Source organism: Amblyraja radiata, chromosome 1, assembly GCF_010909765.2.
Source record: "Amblyraja radiata isolate CabotCenter1 chromosome 1, sAmbRad1.1.pri, whole genome shotgun sequence".
Taxonomy (NCBI): Eukaryota; Metazoa; Chordata; class Chondrichthyes; order Rajiformes; family Rajidae; genus Amblyraja; species Amblyraja radiata.
The window spans coordinates 152,657,545-152,683,714 of record NC_045956.1 but is presented as its reverse complement, the minus strand read 5'-3'; the positions used below and the strand labels follow the sequence as shown (position 1 = coordinate 152,683,714).

General features: G+C 41.9%; 1 protein-coding gene across 11 annotated transcripts in view; it reads left to right on the top strand.

Moving 5' to 3' along the window:
* Nucleotides 1-26,170, top strand: part of nedd4l (NEDD4 like E3 ubiquitin protein ligase) — a 399,262-nt gene that overhangs the window by 225,653 nt on the left and 147,439 nt on the right. The window contains exon 1 of one of the 11 annotated variants that reach the window (XM_033032985.1): nt 15,543-15,760. The exons of the other annotated variants lie outside the window; for them this stretch is intronic. Within the exon in view, the coding sequence (XP_032888876.1) occupies nt 15,707-15,760 (54 nt within the window). The 5' untranslated portion in view covers nt 15,543-15,706. Of the gene's footprint in view, nt 1-15,542; nt 15,761-26,170 lie in introns of those variants that run through there. 11 annotated transcript variants of the gene reach the window in all.

Below are 26,170 nucleotides of genomic sequence, written 5' to 3'. Positions count from 1 at the left end.
ATTTAATACAGTTTATGGGGAATAGCAAATCTTGGTTAATGTTTTATGTTGTAGGTGGTGGATCAGAATTATCAATTGACAGATGAGAGAGCCCCCTTTATTTGACTAAACGAAACAAGCACGTGGCAACAGTTGCAGCAAAAGTCAAATGTCTGGTATGCTCCGTACCATGACCGAGAAACAACACAGTATGTTAAGTAGTCTACACTGGGCTTGTTACGTATTTTCACCATTCCAGACATGGCGATCGCAGCATTCCCAATCTATTTCTGCTGTGCATAAAGCTGTCTTTATATAGTTGAACAACATTATTGAACATAATAACTTTGATCCCACTGAGTTCATATTAAGCTAATCAGCTACAATATTAAAAATGTTGCGTTGAATCTTTGGTCCAAATCCCCAGAAAAGTCTTTCTGATCTCCAAATTTGCTACCCACCTTATTCCATAATAATGACCAAGGCTGAATCTTACTGCACTTCATAATAACAAGATAATGGTTAGACCATAGTTGAGGTACGATGGTTGTTGAACACATCCCATTACACAGATTAGATGTTGCATGCATAGTCATACAGCACAGAAACAGGCCCTTCAGCCCAACTTGTAGATGCTGACCAAGCTTTGGACTCGCCCAACATTGCGAACATTTTTCCTGCATCTAGCTTGTCCAGTCCTTTTATAATTTTATATGTTTCTATAAGAACCCCCTCATCCTTCGAAACCCCAGTGAATACAAGCCTAGTCTTTTCAATCTTTCCTCACATATGACAGTCCCGCCATCCCAGGGATCAATTTTGTGAACCTACGCTGCACTGCCTCAATCACAAAGATGTCCTTCCTCAAATTAGGAGACCAAAACTGTACACAATACTCCAGATCTGGTCTTACCCGAGCCCTATACAACTGCAGAAGAACTTCCTTATTCTTGTACTGAAATCCTCTTGCAATTATGAGAATTATCATGGATTGTGGTCCATGAGTCAGGAAGTCAAGGATCCAGTGGCAGAGTAGTTGCTGACTCCTGGATCCAGGAGTTTGGTGATGAGTTTGGTTGTGATTGCGGTGTTGAAGCTTGAGCTACAGTCAATGTATAGGAATCTAATGTAGGTTATTTTGTTATCTAAGTGTTCCAGAGATCAGTTCAGGGCCCAAGAGATGGCATCTGCCTTGGTCTTGTCACAATGGTAGGCAAACTGCATTAGACTATGGATGTCTGGGAGGCTGGAGTTAATGTCTCTTAATGTCTCTCAAAGTCTCTCGAAGCACTTCATGATGGGGATGTCAGAGCACTGGAAGGTAGTCATTAAGGCACACTACCACGCTTTTCTTTGGCACTGGGATCATCGTGGTCACTTTAAAGCAGGTGGATACCTCAGATTGAACTCGGGAGAGGTTAAAGAATTCAGTGAATACTTCTGCCGGCTGGTCCATGCAGGTGCTGAGGAAGAAGCTGGGATTCTATCTGGGTCAGTTGCTTTCTGCAGGTTCACTCTCAGGAAAGCCAACCTGACAGCTGCGACAACTCCTGGTGCACCCAAGGCTGTTGGGCTCGGTGGAATACAATGAGATGAAATTGAGATATTCCTATATAAGTTGAGTGGTAACGTTTTGATTACCTGATTGAAGATCAAGTGCACCGGGTTTGGCCTGAGTGTGCACCTCGCACTTACTGAGCATTGGTGATGCTGTGTATCTTGCATTCTGTAGTCAGGAAAACATCTGCTATTTTCCTGTTAGTAAATGATGCAGAGTTCAGTTAATGCAGGAAGATGTTTTAATATTATAATAATTAAGGTTTTCTGACTGTGAAATAAATCTACATTTTGCTAAATAATGTATTACATATTTTTTAATTGATTAATTCTGTTTATCACAACATAATGTATGAAAGGATGGAATACATTTTGGACAATAACAGATTACTTGAAAATATCTAGGGTTGCAGAGAAATGGTGCATTATTTCTCTGGTTAATATGGCACCAGTGTAAAACTCAATGTAAAACTAGTTGTAAACTAATATAAAGCTATTTAAATTATGTGATATTAAAAGATTGAATGTTGTATTGATAAAATCATTTCTGGTGAGAAACTCAAATTTGCTGTTGACGAAAACATTTGGGTTGAAATTCGAGATTTTATTTTGTCAGTTTAAATCTTCAGAAACATGAACAGCCTAAAAATCAAAGAAGGTCACTGCTTAAAATTAACCATCCATCTGTGAACATTTTAATGCTGATACAACTAATATGAGGTTATTGTTACGTTAGTTAACGTCTAATGTTTCCGCTTCCTGACAACTTGCCACAAAGAGCAGTGGAAAATCATTGATATTTTGCCAAATCAATGGATATTTTTAAGGCAGGGATTGACAGATTCTTGATTTGGAAGGGTGTCGGGGGTTATGGGGCAAAGGCAAGAGAATGGGGTTGAGAGGGAGAGATAAATCAGCCATGATTGAATGGTGGAGCTGAATGGAGCTTGATGGGCTGAATGACCGAATTCTGCTCCTCGTACTTATGAACCTATGAACTAAACAGGTTGAGCCTTAATCCTAATGCTAGAGAAATTAGTTTGTGTACAATTTAGAAACTACCCGATGTTGGGGAAGTCCAGGACAAGGGGTCACAGCTTAAGGATAAGGGGGAAATCCTTTAAAACCGAGATGAGAAGAACTTTTTTCACACAGAGAGTGGTGAATCTCTGGAACTCTCTGCCACAGAGGGTAGTCGAGGCCAGTTCATTAGCTATATTTAAGAGGGAGTTAGATGTGGCCCTTGTGGCTAAGGGGATCAGAGGGTATGGAGAGAAGGCAGGTACGGGATACTGAGTTGGATGATCAGCCATGATCATATTGAATGGCGGTGCAGGCTCGAAGGGCCGAATGGCCTACTCCTGCACCTAATTTCTATGTTTCTATGTTTCTATGTTACCCCTATTGATAACTGGGTAATAAATCCTCTTCTAAGTTGCAATCAGCTCTCCACAAGCTGCTCAAGTTACCTTCCCATGATATAGTGGCTTGCAAAAGTATTCATACCCCTTGAACTTTTCCACATTTTGTCACGTTACAACCACAAACGTAAATGTATTTTATTGGACCAACACAAAGTGGCGCATAATTGTGAAGTGGAAGGAAAATGATACATGGTTTTCAAAATTTTTTACAAATAAAAAACTGAAAAGTGTGGCGTGCAAAAGTATTCAGCCCCCTTTACTCTGATACCCCTAAATAAAATCCAGTGTAACCAATTGCCTTCAGAAGTCACCTAATTAGTAAATAGAGTCCACTTGTGTGTAATCTAATCTCAGTATAAATACAGCTGTTCTGTGAAGGCCTCAGAGGTTTGTTAGAGAACATTAATGAACAAACAGCATCATGAAGCCCAAGGAACACACCAGACAGGTCAGGGATAAAGTTGTGGAGAAGTTTAAAGCAGGGTTAGGTTATAAAAAAATATCCCAAGCTTTGAACATCTCACGGAGCACTGTTCAATCCATCATCCGAAAATGGAAAGAGTATGGCACAACTGCAAACCTACCAAGACATGGCCATCCACCTAAACTGACAGGCCAGGCAAGGAGAGCATTGATCAGAGAAGGATGGAGGAGCTGCAGAGATCCACAGCTCAGGTGGGAGAATCTGTCCACAGGACAACTATTAGCCGTGCACTCCACAAATCGGGCCTTTATGGAAGAGTGGCAAGAAGAAAGCCATTGTTGAAAAAAAGCCATAAGAAGTCCCGTTTGCAGTTTGCAACAAGCCATGTGGGGGACACAGCAAACATGTGGAGGAAGGTGCTCTGGTCAGATGAGACCAAAATTGAAGTTTTTGGCCTAAATGCAAAACGCTATGTGTGGCGGAAAACTAACACTGCACATCACCCTGAACACACCATCCCCATTGTGAAACATGGTGGTGGCAGCATCATGCTGTGGGGATGCTTTTCTTCAGCAGGGACAGGGAAGCTGGTCAGAGTTGATGGGAAGATGGATGGAGCCAAATACAGGGCAATCTTGGAAGAAAACCTGTTAGAGTCTGCAAAAGACTTGAGACTGGGGCGGAGGTTCACCTTCCAGCAGGACAACGACCCTAAACATACAGCCAGAGCTACAATGGAATGGTTTAGATCAAAGCATATTCATGTGTTAGAATGGCCCAGTCAAAGTCCAGATCAAAATCCAATTGAGAATCTCTGGCAAGACTTTTGAATTTGAAAACCATGTATCATTTTCCTTCCACTTCACAATTATGCGCCACTTAGTGTTGGTCTATCACATAAAATCCCAATAAAATACATTTACGTTTGTGGTTGTAACGTGACAAAATGTGGAAAAGTTCAAGGGGTATGAAAACTTTCGCAAGCCACTGTATATTTCTCCTTTATACTTCCAATTTCACCAAAGGACCTCATTATTTTTTACTCTGTACTCTGTTTGAGTAGACTTTGATACAAATTAGAGCTGACCTTCACCAATATTGCGATGCTAACTGCTTAATCATTTCTATCCTTTCTAAATTAAGTCATGTTGTGGTTATTTACTATGCTTATCCAGTTTGAGAAAGATTTGTGTTTTGGTATGACATACAGCCTTTCAAATTAAAAAATGGCTATCAGCAGCAGGTTTATAGAGATTTACATACAAGCTCACACATTTTAGTGACATCCCAAGCCTGCTGTTAAAATTAATTTATATCTTATCAATTTATTTTCCCATTTTTAGACTAAGACGTATGCATTTTAACTCTGTAACATTCATGAAGACCTGCCCTGGATCATTTTCCTAATTGCCTGAATACATTTTCCAGAACTTCAGCTCACTGTTTACCCACATCAGTAGCACCCTCATATCTATGCCTGTAAACGGCTTCCCCTTCTACCCCGAGCATAATTTTTTCCATCCACATCAAGATAGTATTTTTTTTGGCACCAAAGAATCCGGGACAATGTCTGAACTGCAGGAGGTCATGTTAACCCCTATTATCAATTGAATTACATGCCAATTACTCCTTTCTAACCCTGTTACTGATTTCAAATCTTTCCATGTCTTCAAAATTAATTGAATAGACATTCAACTTGTCCATTTTTGTAATAGACATGGGCTAGTTAAAAAGTCTTGAAACTGAAACCAACTCTTTCTCCCTCCATAGATCCAGGCAAACATGTGTTTTTAGTTTAGAGTGTTAGAGATGCAACGTGGAAACAGGCCCTTTGACCCACCAAGTCCGCGCCAACCTGTGATCCCGGTACAATAGCACCATCCCTCACACCAAAGACATGCAGGTTTGTTGACTTATCGGCTTGGTAAAATCGTAAATTGTCCTTTGTGTGGGATAGTGTTAATGTGCGGGGATCGCTGGTCAGCGTGGACAATTTACAAACCTTACCGAAGCCAATTAACCTACAAACCTGTGAGTCTTTGGAGTGTGGGAGGAAACCAGAGCACCCGGGGAAAACCCACAAAGTCATGGGGAGAACGTACAAACTGCGTACAGACAGCACCTGTAGTCTGGATCGAACCCGGGTCTCTGGCGCCGTAAGGCAACAACTTTACCGTTGCGCCACCGTGCCGCCCGTGAGCATTTCCAACCTTTTCAATTTCATATAATAAAACACAGAAGGAAGGCATTCAGATTATCATGCCACTGCTGGTTCTTTGGATGGGCTAATTAAGTAATCATTCTCCTTTCTCTGTCCTAGCAGCCTTGAAATATTTCCTTTCCCAAGTATTTATCCAATTAGCTTTTTACGGAATCCATTTCATGACACTTGCACGGCAATGCAGTTTTGATCCCAGCAATTTGCATTGTGAAGCAAGTGCGTGACTTTTGAAAGCTGAGCGCAAAGGGTTGCAGGGAGCATTCTAAATGTGGTGTTCCCAGTTAGTTTAGTGTTTAAAATCTATTTTTGACTTGCTATCAAATGCCCTTGGTGAATTGTAAACATTTGCCTTGTTGATAAATGATGGGTGGAAACGCTAAGTATTTAATAACCACAACTTAATCCTTTTTTCTTTCACACCTTTGCTCAAGGACATTAGTTCTTGTTGCAAAACACTTGTTTGGTTTTGGTTCAGCATCCTAAAACGTTGCCTATCCATGCTCTCCAGAGAAGCTGCCTGACAGGCTGAGTTACTCCAGCACTTTGAGTCTTTTTATGTTTGTAAGCCAACATCTGTAGCCCCTTTAGTTTAGTTTAGGGATACAGTGTAGAAACAGGCCCTTTGTTGACCAGCAAACCCCACACACTATCCTACACACTAGGGATAATTTACAATTTTACCGAAGCCAATTAGCCTACAAACCTGTACGTCTTTGGGAAGAAACCGGAGCGCCCAGAGAAAACTGACGCAGGTCGGAGGGAGAACATAAAAACTCCATACAAGCAGCACCCACAGTGGTAGCATCTCCAATTCTTTGTTTTCCTTGTACCCTTGTTTCTACAATTGTTCAGTTCCTGTGTTCAGCGTATACAGTGCCCTCCATAATGTTTGCGACAAAGACCCATCATTTATTTATTTGCCTCTGTACAACACAATTTGAGATTTGTAATAGAAAAAAAATCACATGTGGTTAAAGTGCACATTGTCAGATTTTAATAAAGGCCATTTTTATACATTTTAGTTTCACCATGTAGAAATTACCGCACTGTTTCTACATAGTCCCCCCCCATTTCAGGGCACCATAAAGTTTGGGACACAGCAATATCATGTGAATGAAAGTAGTTATGTTTAGTATTTTGTTGCATATCCTTTGCATGCAATAACTGCTTGAAGTCTGCGATTCATGGACATCATGAATGGGTGTCTTCTCTGGTGATGCTCAGCCGGGCCTGTATTGCAGCCGTCTTTAACTTATGCTTGTTTTGGGGACTAGTCCCCTTCAGTTTTCTCTTCAGCATATAAAAGGCATGCTCAAGTGGGTACTGATTGTGGATGATCAGCCATGATCACATTGAATGGCAGTGCTAGCTGAAAGGGCCAAATGGTCTACTCCTGCACCTATTGTGTATTGCCTATTGTTAGTGATGATGAGGTCGTGCTGAGCACTTTTGCTGAGAAGTAGAGCTGCATTGGAGTTGATGTTCCCGATGCCTTCCTTTCCTATGGTAGCCTTCCAGATGTGTTGGTCCCGGCCGACCCTGGCGTTGAAGTCTCCTAGGAGAATTATCTTATCCTCCCTGGGAATTTTAGACAGTATCTCCTCTAAGCAGGCGTAGAAGTTCTCTTTTGCTTCCTCTTCAGAGTCTAAAGTAGGGGCATAGGCACTCACAACAAATGCATCATCGCACCCACCCTGGTGGTCGTCTTCATTGCTGCCATATTTCACCTCATTGGTGAAGAACTGCCGCAGGGGATCCCAATCCTCTACAGAACTGACGGTGGGCTCTTCAACCTTAATAGGTTGAAGGCCAAGAGCAAAGTCAGTAATACCGCCATCATGGAGCTTCAATACGCGTACTACTGGGCCATTGGTGCACACGCTGCAGAAGACCTCCATGGCATCCTGAATGCCTTTGCCAAGGCATACAGATCCATGGGCCTAGCCTTAAATATCAAGAAGACCCAGGTCCTACATCAACCTCCACCCAACCAGCCGTCTATCCAGCCCACTATAAAACTGGACGACACCACTCTTGAAAACGTTGACCACTTCCCCTACCTTGGCAGCATTCTTTCCTCAAAAGCTGACATCGACTCGGAGGTCAACCATCGCCTGAGTTGTGCCAGCGAAGCCTACGCCAGACTCAGGAAAAGAATCTTTAAAGACCGAGACCTAAAGGCTCAAACAAAACTGCTGGTCTATAGAGACGTTATCCTCTCCACCCTGTTGTATGGAGCCGAGTCATGGACCACCTACAGCAGGCACCAGAGAGCCCTGGAACAATACCATCAAAGATCCTTACGAAAGATTCTGAGATCAGCTAGGAGGATAAATGCACCAACATCAGTGTTTTGGAGGAAGCCAACATGACCAGCATCACCACCACAATAATGCAGCACCAACTTCGATGGACTGGCCATGTCATCCGCATGTCCAACACGCGTCTCCCGAAACATATCGTGTACTGATGGAAGGTCGGCGTGTCCCCGGCGGTCCAAACACTTCAACAAGAAAAGTCTGAAGAAATTCCACATCACATCGAGCAACTGGGAGCACATTGCACTGGACAGGCGCTCCTGGAGGAAATCCGTGCAGGAAGGAGCTGCACGTTACGAAATGGAACTACGCCGTGTCGCAGAGACAAAGCGACAGCACCATAAGGGGAGATCGAAGGGGGCTCGACAACTATCAACCACCGCCAGTCTCTACTGCCCACGTTGCACCAAGGTGTGTGGATCGCGGTCCGGCCTCTACAGACATCTGCAGACCCACAAGTACACGACCCTATGGAGAGGAGAGGACAGTCATACTTCGAGTGAGTGCCGATGATGAAACACACCTGAGCAATTACAAACACCTGTGAAGCCATGTGTCCCAAATATTATGCTGCCCTGAAATGGGGGTGCTATGTATAAACACCACTGTAATTTCTACAATGTAAAACCAAAATGAATAAAAATACCCTTTGATAAAATCTGACAATGTACACTTTACCACATGTGATTTTTTCTATTACAAATCTCAAATTGTGGAGTACAGAAGCAAATAAATAAGTGATGGGTCTTTGTCCCAAACATTATGGAGGGCGCTGCGAGTCCCCTTAAAGATTATCAATATTAAAAAATGATTTATCATTCATCTAAATGTTTTAAACAAAAAAAATGATTTGTGTACTATATGAAAATGGTAACTACAAATCAGTAACATGGGAAACCCTTCCAGGTTTACATCATAGGCACATCATGTGTGTGTGTGTGTGTGTGTGTGTGTGTGTGTGTGTGTGTGTGTGTGTGTGTGTGTGTGTGTGTGTGTGTGTGTGTGTGTGTGTGTGCGTGCGTATATATACACATACATATATATACATATACACATACACATACACATATACATATACATACACATATACATATATACACATATACACATATACATATATATATAACAATATAACAAACAGAGATCCTATCATAGATCCCTGCAGAATACCACTGATCACAGACCTCCAGCCAGTGTAACATCCTTCCACCACTAACTACCCTCTATCACAAGTAAAGCAGTTCTGAATACAAGCTGTCAAGTCACCAGGTACTGATTCAAGATTCAAGAGAGTTTATTGTCATGTGCCCCTGATAGGACAATTAAATTCTTCCTTTGCTTCAGCACAACAGAACATAGTAGGCATGACTACAGAACAGATCAGTGTGTCCATATACCATGATATAAATATATACACACATGAATAAATAAACTGATAAAAGTGCAAATAACAGATAATGGGCTATTAATGTTCAGAGTTTTGTCCGAGCCAAGTTTAATAACCTGATGGCTGTGGGGAAGTAGCTATTCCTGAACCTGGTCGTTGCAGTCTTCAGGCTCCTGTACCTTCTACCTGAAGGTAGCGGGGAGATAAGTGTGTGGCCAGGATGGTGTGGGTCCTTGATGATACTGCCAGTCTTTTTAAGGCAGCGACTCCGATAGATTTCCTCGATGGAAGGGAGGTCAGAGCTTTTTGTAGTCTTTTCCTCTTCAGGGTGCTCAAGTTTCCGAACCAAGCCATGTTGCAACCGGTCAGCATGCTCTCTACTATGCACCTGTAGAAGTTAGAGTGAGTCCTCCTTGACAAACCAACTCTCCGTAAACTTCTCAGGAAGTAGAGGCGCTGATGTGCTTTCTTTATAATTGCATCAGTGTTCTCGGACCAGGAAAGATCTTCAGAGATGTGCATGCCCAGGAATTTGAAGCTCTTGACCCTTTCAACCATCGACCCGTTGATATAAATGGGACTGGTGGTCCCCATCCTACTCCTTCCAAAGTCCACAATCAGTTGCTTGGTTTTGCTGGTGTTGAGGGCCAGGTTATTGTGCTGGCACCATATGGACAGTTGCTCGATCTCTCTTCTATACTCTGACTCATCGTTATCAGTGGGGATGTATACCATGAATCCTAAACTTTTAGATCATCCTACCAAGAGGGAGTTTATAAAATGCCATGTATACATCATCTACTATCCTACACATGAGAATCTGAAGAAGTGTCCTGACCTGAAACATCACCTGTCCATGTTCACCAGAGATGCTGCCTGACCCACTCCAGACTTTAGTGTCGATCTTTTGTATAAGCCAGCATCTTCGTAGATGTTTTCATTAGGTCTACTGCCTTACCCTCATCAATCACCTTCATCACCTTCTCAAATAAAATTCAATCAAGGAAGCAATGCTGTTAGAGTTGGCTGGAAATGAAAACTATTCTTATTTAAAGTTCAAAACATCACTTCCAAGCTCATCTCTGATGTCCCATTTCCATATCTGTCAACCTGAGTCATAGAGTGATACAGTGTGGAAACAGGCCCTTCGTCCCAACTTGCCCACACTGGCCAACATGTCCCAGCTACACTAGTCCCACTTGCCTGCGCTTGGTCCATATCTCTCCAAACCTGTCCTATCCACATACCTGTCTAACTGTTTCTTAAACAATGGGATAGTCCCAGCCTTAACTATCTCCTCTGGCAGCCTGTTCGATACACCAACCACCATTTGTGTGAAAAAGTTACCCCTCGGATTCCTATTAAATCTTTTCCCCTTCACCTTGAACCTATGTCCTCTGGTCCTTGATTCACCTACTCTGGGCAAGAGACTCTGTGCATCTACCCGATCTATTCCTCTCATAATTTTGTATACCTCCTTAAGATCACCCCTCATCCTCCTGTACTCCAAGGAATAGAGACCCAGCCTACTCAACCTCACCCTATAGCTCACACCTTCTAGTCCTGGCAACAGCCTTGTAAATCTTTTCTGAACCCTTTCAAGCTTGACAATATCTTTCCTATAACATGATGCCCAGAACTGTACACAATATTCTAAATGCGGTCTCACCAACGTTATATACAACTGCAACATGACCTCCCAACTTCTATGCTCAATACTCTGACTGATGAAGGCCAATGTGCCAAAAGCCTTTTTGACCATCTTCTCTACCTAAGACTCGACCCAGAGGCCTACCATTTACTGTGTAGGTCCTGCCCTTGTTCGATGTCCCAAAATGCAAAACCTCACACTTCTCTGTATTAAATTCCATGAACCATTCCTCTGCCCACCTGGCCAATCGATCCAGATCCTGCTGCAATTGTTCACAACCATCCTCACTATCTGCAAAACCACTGTATCAAAACATTTGTATCATCAGAAAACTTGCTAATCTTGCCAGCTATCTATGGGCATCTTGCTCAAGTAATTCTCATTCCGGCATCTTGCTCAACTCACATTCCACTTTGATACCAAGATCTGAAATACTCTTCCTGATTCTCTTTTGGCTCCACACCACTCATTAAAACTTACCCTTTTTACCGTGTTCTTGCATTCTTTCATTTGTCCGATAGATGCTGACATTTTTTTCTCTGAAAATCACCTGGCGATGTTTTCTTGTCCCAAAGATGGCATTAAAATGGAAGTTGGTGAGAGTAAACATTTGGTGCGTCAGTGATTTGTGCCTTACCTCTGTGCGTGTGTCTGTCGTTTTGTTTGTGGGGGGGGGGGGGGGGGAATGCTTAAATGTAAACTTTATCGGGTAAAGTTGAGCAATGCCATACTGCTGGCAGAAAAATTAAAGAACATCCAAAATATTTTCTGAGTACAAGAGCAAAAATGTGACCAGGTAAAGAGTCAGACCCCAATAAAAACCATTATGGCAATCTCTGTGTGGAGCAGAGGGATGTAGTAACGGTCGTGTAAAGATTTCTCATCTGTACTCACTGAAGAAAATGATACTGTCACTGGAAATTCACAGAGGGAGATAGTGAAATTCTAGAATACATTATTCAACAGGTGACATGCCCCTGTGGGCTTAAATGAGGATAAATCCTCAAAGGCTGATAAAATGTATGTATCCCAGCTTGTATGGGAGGCATGGTAGCAGATTTAAAAAATCTTTACTGGCCATGAGTTAGGTGCCACTAATACCTCGTGGATAGCAATTATAGACCTTTATTCAAGAAGGCCAGCAAGGCTGAGTCTGGTGATTACAGCCCTCTTGTGTCTCATGTGAAATATAAATTGTTGGAAACATTTTCGAAGGGACATGATTAATCTACACCTGGAAAGCCACAGATTAATCAAAGCTAACATGACTTTGTTAGTGGCAATTTGATTGAATTCTTTGAAAATGCAATAACATGCACTGATAAGGGCAGTGTGGTTCAAGTGGTGTGTGTCAAATACAGTAAGGCTTTGAGAGGGTTCCACATGGAAAATTGGTCCCCAAGGTTTTCCAAGAGCTATACAGACAGCATGGAAGCAGGCCCTTTAGTGCAGCTCACCCATGATAACCTGGTTGTCAAGGACAAGTCCTACTTGCCTGTCTCTGGACCATAACATTCCAAACATTTGTATGTCATAACTGGACCCATGTCCACCACTTCCTCTGGTACCATGTTCTGTATATGCACCAGTGCGGAAAAGGTTGACTCTCAGGCCCCTTTACTTCTTTTGACTATCACCTTCAATGTATGCTTTCAGACTACCCACCAAGTCCATAGGTTCATAAGTCATAGGAGCAGAATCAGGCCATTTGACCCATCACATTTATGTCCCTGTCCCACTTAGGAAACCAGAACGGAAACCTCTGGAGACTTTGCGCCCCACCCAAGGTTTCTGTGCGGTTCCCGGAGGTTGCAGGTAGTGGAATCAGGTAGGGAGACTGACAAAAACCTCCGGGAACCGCACGGAAACCTTAGGTGGGGCGCAAAGTCTCCAGAGGTTTCCGTTCAGGTTTCCTAGTGGGACAGGGGCATTACTCTGCTTTTCTAGCATGGCTGATCTTTCTTACCCTCTCAACCCCATTCTCCTGCCTTCTCCTCATAACCTTTGACACTCTTGCTAATCAAGAACCTATCAATAGCTGATTTTGAAATGCCCAAGTTTAGTTTATTGTCACATGTACCGAGGTACAGTGAAAAGCTTTTTTGTTGTGTGCTATCCAGTCAGCGGAAAGACTGTACATGATTACAATCAGGTTGTCCATGGTGCAAATACTTGGCCTCCACAGCTGTCAGTGGCAATGATTCACCACAGATTCACCACCATCTGACTAAATAGATTCCTCTTCATCTTGTTTCTAAAGGTACATAGTCCGAGACTCTCCCACTAATGGAAACATGTTCTGCACATCCACTCTATCCAGGCCTTTCACTATTCGGTAGGTTTCTTTGAGGTCCCCCCTCATCCTTCTAAACTCGAGCGAGTACAGGCCCAGAGTCGTCAAACACTCATCATATGTTAACCCAATCATCTCCGGGATCATTCTCGTAAACCTTCTCTGGACACTCTCCAACGCCAGCACATCCCTCCTCAGATATTGGGACCAAAACTGTTAAAGAAGACATGCATGCCAAATGCTGCTTCAAGATCTGTATTCCCAGATCTCTCTGTTCTGCAATAATTTAAAGGTCTATACTATTTGCCCTGGTTTGACATACCAAAGAGCAATATCTCTCAATTGTCAAATTTAACTTCCATTAACTATTCCTTGACATCTCTCAATTCTCAGATTTAACTTCCATTAATTAACAATAACCTTGACCCCCATTTCCAATTAATATAGATCTTCTTGGAAACCTAGAACAAACTTGTAACTTCACTATCTACTCTACCACCTAATTTGTTGACATCATCAGTTTTGCTTGAAATGTCATCCAAATTGTTAATATAAAAACAAACGGCAATGGAACAAGCACTGACCCCTGCATCATACCACTGGTCACAGGCCTTCAATGATAACTATGACCTTCCACCATTACTACCCTTTGACTCCTTCCTAAAAGCCAATTTTTAATCCCATTGGCTAGTTAACCTTGTATTTCACGCAATTTGACCGTCCAGACTAATCTACTATGCGGGATTTTATCAAAAGTCTTTCTTTTAGATAATGTCCACCGCTCTGCCCTCATCAATTATCCCGGACCCCTATTCAAAAATCCCTATCAGATTTGTGAGATGATTTCCGAAACGCAAAGCCATGTGGACTATCCCTGTCAGTCCATGCCTCTCCAAATGCTGATATACCCTGTTGCTAAGAATGTATTAAAATATATGTTTTGAATATATGTTGGTGATCACACTTGCAGGTGAACATAAATACTCGGGTCCTTTTTGCTATAAGAGCAATCTGCATTGAATGGAATCAAGTTACATGACAAGTGCATTGTCAACAAGATTTGACACTGCCTCTCCAGAAGAAATCAAAAGGACAGAAAAGGATGTGGAGAGGATGTTTCCACTAGTGGGAGAGTTTAGGACTGGAGGTCATAGCCTCAGAATTAAAGGATGTTCTTTTGGGAAGGAAATGAGGAGAAATTTATTTAGTCAGAGGGTGGTGAATCTGTGGAATTCTTTGCTACGGAAGGCTGTGGAGGCTAAGTCAGTGGATATTTTTGAGGCAGAGATAGATAGATTCTTGATTAATAATAATAATAATACACTTTATTACGGGCTCGAGGTCCAGACAAGGGGCAACATTACATTAAAAAATGCATTGCATATCAAATATCATAGAGTACATATAAAATCTTAGTATATCACTTATAAAAGCATCATAAATTATATTTAAAAAAACACATTAGTACAGGTGTCAGAGGTTATGGGGAGAAGGCAGGAGAATGGGGTTAGGAGGGAAAGTTAGATCAGCCATGATTGAATGGCGGAGTAGATTGACCGAATGACCTAATTCTACTCCTGTTCCTTATGACCTTAGAGGTTAGTAGAGTTGCAAAAGTTTATCTTCTGTGAAGAGGGAAAATGAAATAGGCACAGGCTCCCAGAACTAAGGGCTGTAAGTCATGGAGGGTTGCATGGCTGGTGGAGTTGAAATGAATATGGACCAGTCCACCCACTCAAACCTTTTGCAATTGGAACCATCATCCCATTTTCAACCTGCAGGTAGAAAAGCTTTGAAGAGTTGTCAGGTGAGTCACTTGCTAAAAAATTCCAACCTATTGCTGTATGGCCTTTTTGTGATTGGTCATGGTTAATAGTGGTATGTTGATTGTGAAGGAGGTATTATCAGATTGTGCAGAGTAGACCAATGTCTTTGCCCCAGCTCATTTGTTAGGATGGTCTGCACACTCACGGGATTTGTGATTTATCAGGGAAATGTTGCAACTGAAGTTATCCCTCCTATAAGACTAATGGTAAAGTAATTTACTACTGAGTCATAACATTCCCTATTTTGATTTGAAACAAATAGATAAGATCTTGGTTTGGTCTTCCACCCAGAATCGCTGCTCGTAGCTCCTCCAAACTTGCAATTGATCCAGGGAAAGTAATTACCGTGAGCTTGTATTGTGCAGGGTTTTAATGCTCCCAATGCAAATAAGGCATCGGAAAGGGTTAAATTTAATCATGCTGATTTGCATGTTATTGTAATATTTAAGATTTGCATTCCATCTAACATAGCTCAGCATGACGTGTTCAGGCAGACTCTAACCTGGTGGTTGATCATTAATATTCCTGCATTTATATCCTACATTTATATCTTAAATGTAGTTGGCGTCAGTCACTGGCACAACTTGTATTTTGAGACGTCGCGCCTGGCAATAAAGGAAGGCAAAATGTTGAAAAATGTGCAGCAAATGAATCCAGGTAGAAGAAGAAAATCATTACCGGTGAGTCTAAGCAGTGTGAAGCAGAGGGCGTAAAACCTGCTGAACAAAACACAGACAAAGCTGATTTCTCTCTTGGACCTGACCTTGGCTATTTTGCATAACAAGTTTGTCGTGCCTCATTTAGCTGATAGTGATGCATTCATTGTTGTAAACATATTGGAACTTAAGAATTGTTTTTATGAAGTCTGTGAGAGGTGGGTATCTGGAACAAGTTGCCAGACGAGGAAGTTGTGACAGGTATTACAGTATAAACAGCGTTTAAAAGGCATTTGGCCAGGTACATTGATTGGAGAGGTTTAGAGGAGTATGGGCCAAATGTGGGCAAATGGGACAGGATTCGATGGGACACCATGGTCAGCATGAACGAGTTGGGCTGAAGGATCTGTTTCCGTGCTGTATAACTTTATGAATGTGAGATACAGTCAATGACTAATGTAATTTCCACATGTGCAGCAGACCTGAGAGGAACAGAGGTGAATCCGGTTCTTGTTTTTTTTTGTTGCTGCTTTGGTATTCATAAGCATCACACAGAGGGGCCGCAGCTGGCCATTTGTCCCATCAAGTTTATTCTGCCATTCAATCATGGCTGATCGATCCTTCCCTCTCAACTGCATTCTCCTGCCATTTCCCCATACGCCTTGAAACCTTTGCTAATCAAGAATCTGTCAATCCCCGCCTTAAAAATACCCAATAATTTGGCCACCACTGCTGCCTGTGGCTGTGAATTCCACAGATTCACCACTTGTGACTAAAATTCTATTTAGTTCAAACTTAAAAAAATTCTCCTCATCTCCTTTCTAAAGGTGTGTCCCTTTATTTTGAGACTATGCACTCAGACCAAGACTGTCCCACTTGTGGAAACATCCGCTCTACATCCACTCTTATCCAGGCCTTTCACTATTCGGTAAGTTTCAATGAGGCCCCAATTATCTAAACTCCAGCGAGTGTAGGCCCAGTGCTGTCAAACACGCATCATATGTTAACCCAATCATCCCCGGGATTATTCTCCTGAACCTCCTCTGGACTCTCCCCAACGCCAGCACATCTTTCCCCAGATATGGGGCTCACAATACTCCAGATGTGGTCTGACCAGTGCCATTACAAGCCTCAGCATTACATCCCTGTTTTTATAGTCTAGCCCTCTCTAAATACTTGCTAAAGTTGCATTTGCTTTCCTTACTACTGGTTCAACTTGCAAATAAGCTTTTTGGGAATCCTGCCGCAACACTCCCAATTCCCTTTGTACTTCTGATTTCAGAATCCTCTCCCATCCTGAAATTATTTCTGCACGTAGACTTACAGGGGGTAGAGGGGGGGGGGGGGGTCAGAGTGCATTTCCCCCTGATTCCAAATCTATGCATGATCTACAATGAAGCACTCCAATCCTGCTACATAAAGACTCCAGATATTGTGATGAACATTTTGGACAATAATGCTACTAGTGGCAGTGATCTTCCTGCTTTACTCTTCTGCTTTCCTTTGAATTCATCTGGAGATAAATCTTTGCACATTTTCTTTTATTCTTGCACACCTCTTGGTCCCAAAGGTTCAGCTGTTACCACATCAGAGGCAGAATTAAACAATTTTTATTTGAAACAGAAACTAATTCAAGTATCAAGTATATCTTTATTGTCATTTTCCTGAGTACTCACATACCCAGAGAAAACAAAAAAACGTTGCTCAACCAGTGTCCATTCAGTGTGCAGTAAAAAATAAATAGAAATAAAAATACATATATCATCATGAACAAATTAAACACTCTACTCTCTACTAAACATCAACAGGCGTTCCGATCGGCAGCGGCACGACAGTGGCTCTGCTGCAGTGTGTCCAGGTTGGTGGTTGGTGCGCGATACTTTGGCAGGGGGCAAAGTCCGTTTATCAGTCTTATAGCCTGCGGGAAGAAGCTGAGGAGCATCCTGCTGGTTTTGCAGCTAATGTTCCTGTACCTCTTCCCAGATGGCAGGATGGACCCGCAACTATTGGAAGCACCATGTGGATTGATCTTGAATGACCCTCTCGCTTTCCCTGGTTTCTTTCTTATATCAGCAAGCCATCAAGAAGCATACCATCTCTTGAGGAGCTAACCAGTATATACAGGAAGGACTTGCTTTTACACCATTTATTAACAATTTGCTAAAGTTTCAGTTGCATCTTACCAATAATGAAAGATCTATCAACTGTATTCACTGTTGTGAAGTAAGTGTTGTATGTTTATTTTTGTATATTTGTCCTTCCTGTTATGACGTCTGATTTGCTTTCCCGCAGTTCAGAAAACAATGTTTCCTTGCTGTGTCCTCTGGATGGCAGTCAGGAAATGGAGGATTCCAGCTTGCCTCCTTCCCTTTTGCCTTTCTCTTTATTTCCCTCACCATCCCGGAATGTTGTGTCTGATTGTGGATTGATATGTCCCAGCTGAGATCAGCTAATTCAACTGGAAATTATTACAGGCTATTAACTGCTCAACCAGCTGAGAGTCCCAAACCAAAACATTATTATTATTGAAATTAAATCTCCAGGGCAAGATCCAGTAAACCATATATGTGCCATTTTAAGAAGGTTTAAGTGCAGTTTAAATTCAAAACCCCGAATCTTAGCAATATGAAAGATTGTTGTTTTTTTGTACCAGACTGGCTGGGACTGTAAGGAACTTAAAAGTAGATGTAGAACTAGGCCAAAGATGGACACAAAGTGTTCAAGTAACTCAGCAGGTCAGGCAGCATCTCTGAAGAAGAAGGATAGGTGACATTTCGGGTTGGAACTCTTCTTCAGATTTAAATTAGTGGGGGTGGTGACTGGAGGTGGGAAAAGGCCACAACTAATCAGGGCCAGCAATAATTAGGACCAGGCCATTTCACTTGTCATGCCTGCTTTGCTGTTCATTTATTGCTCATTATTCTATGTTCGCTCTTCTGGGCGAGATGCTAACTGCATTTTGTTGTCTCTGTACTGTACACTGCACAATGACAATAAAGATTGAATCTGAATCTGAGTAAGTTGGCTGATCAACTTTTCCACAGACCATTTTCCCAGCTACCCCTTGATCCCCTTGCTGATTAAACATTTATTTATCACAAGTCAAGACAAGTCAAGAGAGTTTAATGTCATGTGTCCCAGATAGGACAATGAAATTCTTGCTTGCAGCAGCACAACAGAGTATTGCAAGCATAAATACAGAACAGTTCAGTGTGTCTATATAGCATAGACCATATATATACACTATAAATAAACAGATAGAGTGCAATAGGCTGTTATAGTTCAGAGTTTGTTTGATGGCGAGTTTAATAGCCTGATGGCTGTGCGGAAGAAACTGTTCCTGAACCTGGATGTTGCAGGTTTCAGGCTCCTGTACCTTCTACCTGATGGCAGTGGAGGGATGAGTGTGGGGCCAGGATGGTGTGGGTCATTGATGATGCTGGCAGCCTTTTTGAGGCAGCGACTGCGATAGATCCCCTCGATGGTGAGGAGGTCAGAGCCGATGATGGATTGGGCAGTGGTCACAACTTTCTGTAGTCTTTTCTGCTCCGGGACGCTCAAGTTGCCGAACCAAACCACGATGCAACCGGTCAGCATGCTCTGCACTGTACACCTGTAGAAGTTCGAGCGAGTCCTCTTTGACATACCGACTCTCCGTAATCTTCTCAGGAAGTAGAGGCGCTGATGTGCTTTCTTTATAATTGCATCAGTGTGCTGAGACCAGGAAAGATCTTCGGAAATATGCACGCCCAGGAATTTGAAGTTCTTGACCCTTTCCACCATCGTCCCCTTGATATAAATGGGATTGTGGGTCCCTATCCTACGCCTTCCAAAGTCGACAATTATCTTTGATACTGTATGTTCAAGGATTTCGTTGCCACAGATATCTGGGGGAGATGAAGGGTGATTGGAAGGGTATAGGGGGGGGGGGGGGGGGGGGGGGGCAGTTTCTATTTTTGCTCCAGATTCCTGCATCTGCAGTCCCTTTATCATAGGCTTACTATTGTTAAATATACCAAGGAACAGTGAAAATCTATGTTTTGCATGCGATCCAAACAGATCAGATACTGTATACGAGACATAAAAACAATCGTTCAACTCTATTTGCAAAGTGTGATCCAAAGAATTTCCTCATGATGTTGTGTTCATTTTCATTTTGCTTCCAAATACTTTTAAAAATCTACACGGATACTGCTTTCTATAAGACAAAAAAACATGTCTGAACACTTTGTGCAGGCCCAATAATCATTATCACTGCTCCACACTTCACAATTTTGTAAATATTATAATTATAAGCTGCAATGCAGAAAATCCTCAGACAACACTCCATTTCTGAAAACTTTAAAACTCATTTTGTTGCACTATTCTTTCCCGAATGCAAATGTCAATTTCTCGCAAGAGATACATTGGTAACTGCCTCAGAAACCCAATGATGAAATATTCTGTGCTACAGTAACTCTGCAGATGATTTTCGAACGTTTGTAACAATTTAAATTGTTGTCTAACCTGTGTTCTCCACAGAGGCAATGTTCTCAACACTTGACAACACAATCTTTCATTATTTGTAATAGGTCCTTTAAGAGCCTTCCAAGTTTCCTTTAGTCCAGAGAAAAGCCACCTTCCACAAGTTCCTCACGTACAAGAATACAGACGCATTGCCCCATTATCTGGTTTCAAGTGACACGGATTTTGCTCATATCAGGAATATTGTGCATAGGTCTGGTCTCCTGACCCAAGGGAGAATAAAAGGACCAGTGAAGATTCACCCGATTGATGTCTGGGTTCATTAACTTATTGAATGAGGAAAGACAAAGCATACTCTGCCTGCACAATTGAGTTTGAAAGAATAAGAAGTGGTTCAGTTGAAATATAGAAATTATTATGGAGCATGACAGGGTAAATGTTGTGATGATGGTACTGCTTGCCTCGGTGTATGGAACCTTAAAATACAGTCTCAAAATAAGAGATTAAGCATTCAGCAAGAAGAGAAGAAATGTGTTCACCCAAAGGGGAATTACTTTTTTGGGACAGGCTACCCATGAGGACTGTGGAGGCTCAGTTGCTCAGTTGCTGAGTGAGTTCAAGATGCATGGATGCAATTTTGGATGTTAAGGGAATCAAAGGATCTGGAATTACTGGAGGAAAGTCTCACTGGGGTATAAGATCAGAAATGATCCATTGAATGAGTGAAGTGAAAAAGCACACAATCCTTAATGGCCTGCTCTGATTATAATAGAGTGTACAGCACAGAACCAAGCCCTCCGGCCCAACCTGCCCCCATGACCAAGATGCCCATCCACACTCGTCCAAGCTGAGCCCATTTTTCTCATATCCCTCTAAATGTTTCCTGTCCACTTAACTGTCCAAACATCTTTTGAATGTTGGTGTCGAACTATCTTCTCTGGCAGTTTGTTCCATATTCCCAACCTGTGTGAAAAAGGTTGTCCCTCAGGTTACTATTAAATCTTTTCCGTCTCACCTTAAACCTCTATCTTCTGGTTCCTGATTCACCTACTCTGGTAAAAAGACTCTGTGCATTCACCCTATCTATACACCACTATAAGATCGCGCCTCAGCCTCAGGTGCTCCAAGGAATAAAATCCTAGCCTGCCCAACTTCTCCTTTTAGCTCAGCCTCTCAAGTCACGGTGGCACAGCGGTAGAGTTGCTGCCTTACAGCAAATGCAATGCCAGAGACTCGGGTTCGATCCTGACTACAGGTGCTGTATGTACGGAGTTTGTACTTCTCCCCGTGGGTTTTCTCCGAGATCTTCGGTGTCCTCCCACACTCCAAAGATGTACATGTTTGTAGGTTAATTGGCTTGGTAAATGTAAAAATTGTCGCTGTGGGTGTAGGATAGTGTTAATATACGGGGATCACTGGTCGACGCGGACCCAGTGGACCGAAAGGCCTGTTTCCGCACTGTATCTCTAAACTAAACTAAACTAAACTAAACATCCTCGTAAATCTTCTCAGCACCCTTTGCAACTTAACAACATCTTTCCTCTAGCAAGGTGACTACAACTGAACACAATACTCCAAATGCGGCCTCACCAAAATCTTGTATAACTATAACACAATATCCCAACTTCTATACTCAATACGCTGCCTTATGAAGGCCCATGTACCAAAAGTCTCTTGGCTATCCTATCGACCTGTGATGCCACTTTCAAGGAATTATGTATCTGCACTCCGAGATCCCTCTGCTCTACAACACTCCCCGAGGCCCTGCCATTCACTGTGAAGGTCCTGCCCTGGTTTGACTTCCCAAAAAGCAGCACCTCGTATTTATCTGTATTATGTTAAATTCTGAAAATTGTAGTATTGCATAATTATGACTTGGATTAATGAACTGGTCAAAAAGATGATTTCTGAAGATGGTAATCTTTTTAAATTATATATTAAAATTAACGGATTGCTACATATACATAGCAACGTTACAACATTTTGAGATTTTAAAAATCAAGTCTGCAATTTATTTGACACCTAATTCACTTTCATATCTTCAGTATTAAAAACTTTATGGCCATTTTCATACTCGGAAATTAGCATCTTGTTTCCTATTGATTTTCCATTGACTTAACACAAAAGCTGTGATCGAGGACAGTCAAAAGCCCATAACTTTCTTAAAAATTAAGAGAACTGAAAGAAATTTTCAGTTATTATAGATTGAAGCATTCTGAAACAAATATGAAACAATCTTACTTGGATGACCTGAAATTAAAGCATATAATTAGTTAGTTACCTAATTGTAGCTAATTACAAAATTCAATTACTAGATCTAAACATCTATCCATTTTTGAAGAAAAGATTAACATTTTTAAATAGCCTAAGAGTCCAAATAACATTCACACAAGAATTCACAATATAACGATTTTTAAATCTTATTGTCATGAATTTATAGGTCAAAAGGAAGGAATTTAATGTTTAATTACCGTAAATTAATGGTCATTTAAATCATCTTGCGAGTGAGTTTTTGTGGAATGCGATCGATTGGAACGTTGCGGTTGCAGTGAATTTGAACCCCATATCGGCAGGAAAAGCACTGCCGGTTCGTATGGAACCAAAATCACATTATCGCCAAGGAAATTTTGATTAAAGTCATCCTAAGAAGCAAGTTTATATGTAAAATACATGACTTGCCTTATGTTTTGTCCCCTACGCGAGATCCGTCCCATTGTCGGCGTTGACGGCGTTAGATGTCGCTTTTTTATTTTACTCCAGCGATTAAATTGTCCCGTGATTTTTTTTTTAAACTTCCGAGAACGGTTGTCGGAACGATTTTTCAGCATCAGCTAGCATCCCGAGAAAATATATCTCGGACAGGCAGGTGAAAGCGGCATTTTAATCCCGCCCCCCCCCCCCACAAAGGCGCAGAAGTCGCGCACATGGTCAGTGGCAGAACTGCAGTGCCGCTGAAGGTAAGTGTTGTAACATACCTAATATACATCTCCAGATTATTTAACTGTTTGCTTGAATGATCACTCAAGCTTCGTATTTGTGTATTTTAACATGGAAGGTCTAACTTAAAATTTGAATTTATCATTTGATGTGAGCTCCAAAGTGTTTCTTGTTAGTGATGAAATTGTTAAATAAATGAGTGTAGAAGTTGAGAAGTCATGTTGCAGTTATATAAGATGTTGGTAAGGCCGCGTTTAGAGTATTGTTTTCAGTTTTGGGCACCAAGAGGAGCAGGTTAACCTATGATGAGTGTTTGTCGGCACTGGGGCTGTACTTGCTGGAGTTTAGAAGAATGAGGGGGGACCTCATTGAAACATACAGAATAGTGAAAGGCTTGGATAGCGTGGATGTGGAGAGCCTAGGACTAGAGGTCATAGCTGCAGAATTAAAGGACGTTCTTTTGGGAATGAGATGAGGAGACATTTCTTTAGTCAAAGGGTGATGAATCTGTGGAATTATTTGCCACAGAAGGCTGCAGAGGCCGTCAGTGGATATTTTTAAGGCAGAGATAGATAGATTCTTGATTGGTGCACGTGCCAGAGGTTATGGGGAAAGGGCAGGAGAATGGGTTAGGAGGGAGAGATAGATCAGCCATGATTGAATGGTGGAGTACACTTGATGGGCCAAATGGGCTAATTCTACTCCTATCCCTTATGACCATGTTATAGGAAAGATGTTGTCAAGCTGGAAAGGGTGCAGAGAAGATTAACAAGGATGTTGCCAGGACTCGAGGGCGTGAGCTATAGGGAGAAGTTGAGCAGGCAGCGACTCTATTCCTTGGAGCGCAGGTGGATGAGGTGTGATCTATAGAGATGTACCAAATCGTGTATAGGACAGGTTTAGAGGGATGTGGACCAAATACAGGGACTAGTGTAGCCGGGACATGTTGGTTGGTGTGGGGAACTTGGGCCAAAGGACCTGTTTCCACGCTGTATGACTATGACTAAATGTTTCTAGTGTTGTAAATACTATTTTTATAACTGTAAAAGTAGCATAATTAATTATGCATAGGTACTCTTTGTTAATTATCATTTGCATCCAAAGCAATGGATTACTTCATCAACACTCAGATCAAGCAGGAAATGAGTGTGGCAATCAGGCACCACAAACTGCTTGCACTCAAAACAAAATTGCATTTTTTTAGCAATTAATGTGTCACATAATTAACAACATCACTTCATGGTGGTTCTGTGTACACTTTCCAGATCAAGCACAATTCCTCAGTATGCTTACTTTGGAAAGTGGACTTTGGAAAGTGGAGCTAGAAGAACCATGATGTGAGATTACTAATTTTGCTTTACTTTGAAAATATCAACCTAATTTTGTTTGGTGCAACCAGTTAGCTGTGCAGATTGCCACGCAAATTTCCCCTCTGATCCATCTTATTCTTCAACCATTACATGCAATGACACCATATGATTTATATTCAGAGTTTTATTAATTAATCAGCTTGGAAATTGTGTTCCTGTCCTCAAGGACATTGCCAATTTGCCGTAGTATCCTCTAAGTGACTAAATGCTGCCCCTGTTCTGAAAATGCTGATCACAATTAATTGACTCAGGGAGGAAGGCGCTACTGAAATTGATCCAAAGAGTGATGGTGTGAGACATGGGCTGATGGTGCCTTGTTACTTTGTGCCTTCTTGGTGGTACAGATTGGAAGGTGAGGAAGTGCTGTTGGGAGTTGCAAGTTTGAGAGGTGTTCCAGTGGATCAAATGTATGATGTGCATTGGAAACAATATATCATGGGTAAACGGGCGGACATTAAACCAGTGGTTCAAATTGAACACATTTATAAATCCTCTGATGTTTGTTGCAGTGATGCATCTATCAGAGTGTGGGTAAAGGGCCTGTCCCACTTGGGCGTCATTTGCGCGTCATTTACGCGCCACGACGCGCACGTGACGCATGGCGCGTGGTGAGGCGTGGTGGCATAGTCAGTGAAACGCAGTCGCGCGCGGCGCCCCAGGATTTTGGGATGTACAAAATCTTCGCGCGCCATCTGCGTGACGTGCAAATGATGCCCAAGTGGGACAGGCCCTTTAGTAGAGTTGATGCACCAGTTAGTTTCCGATGATTACAATATAAAATGGATGGGAGATTTATGTTGGTGACGTAAATAATAATGGGTAGCAAGGAGCATGCAATTACACTTTGTGATTGATACCTGAATACATTTGAAATCCATAATAACAACCATCTGTGGCTGAAAAAATTGAGGATCTTCACTCAATTCTTTTGACTACAAGTTTGATAACTAGTATTATTTCTCGCTTTCTAAAAATGTATTTATAAAGCACTCATCATGTTGCAAGATCAACATTTATTGCCACCCCAAACTGTCCATAAGGAAGTAGTGATGGGGATCCAACCTTGAACTGCTAAAATATGTTTATTGAAGTTGCTTCCACAGTTTCTTAAAGGGGAGTTCCAGTGTTAAGCTTCTTGAATGCTCTTGGAACTTCACATCTAGGCGAGTGATGTTATATTTCTGACGTGTTCAGTCGTTGTGAACATTTAAACTGTACTTGGTTCATAAGTTCATAAGTGATAAGAGCAGAATATGGTCATTCAGCCTGTCAAGTCTACTCCGCCATTCATTCATGGCTGATCTATCTTTATCTCTCAACCCCATTCTCCAGCCTTCTCCCCATAACCCCTAACACCCATCCTAATCATGAACCTATCTAGCTCTGCCTTAAAAATATACATTGACTTGGCCTCCACAGCCCTTCCGTGACAATGAATTCCACAGATTCACCACCCTTTGACTAAAGAAATTCCTCCTCATCTCCTTCCTAAAGGAACGACCCTTTATTCTGTCGCTTTGACCTCTGGTCCTAGACTCTCCCACTAGTGGAAACTTCCTCTCCACATCCACTCAATCCAGGCCTTTCACGAGTCGATAAGTTTTATGAGGTTCCCCACATCCTTGTAAACTCCAGCGAGTGTAGGCCCAGCTCATCATGTGTT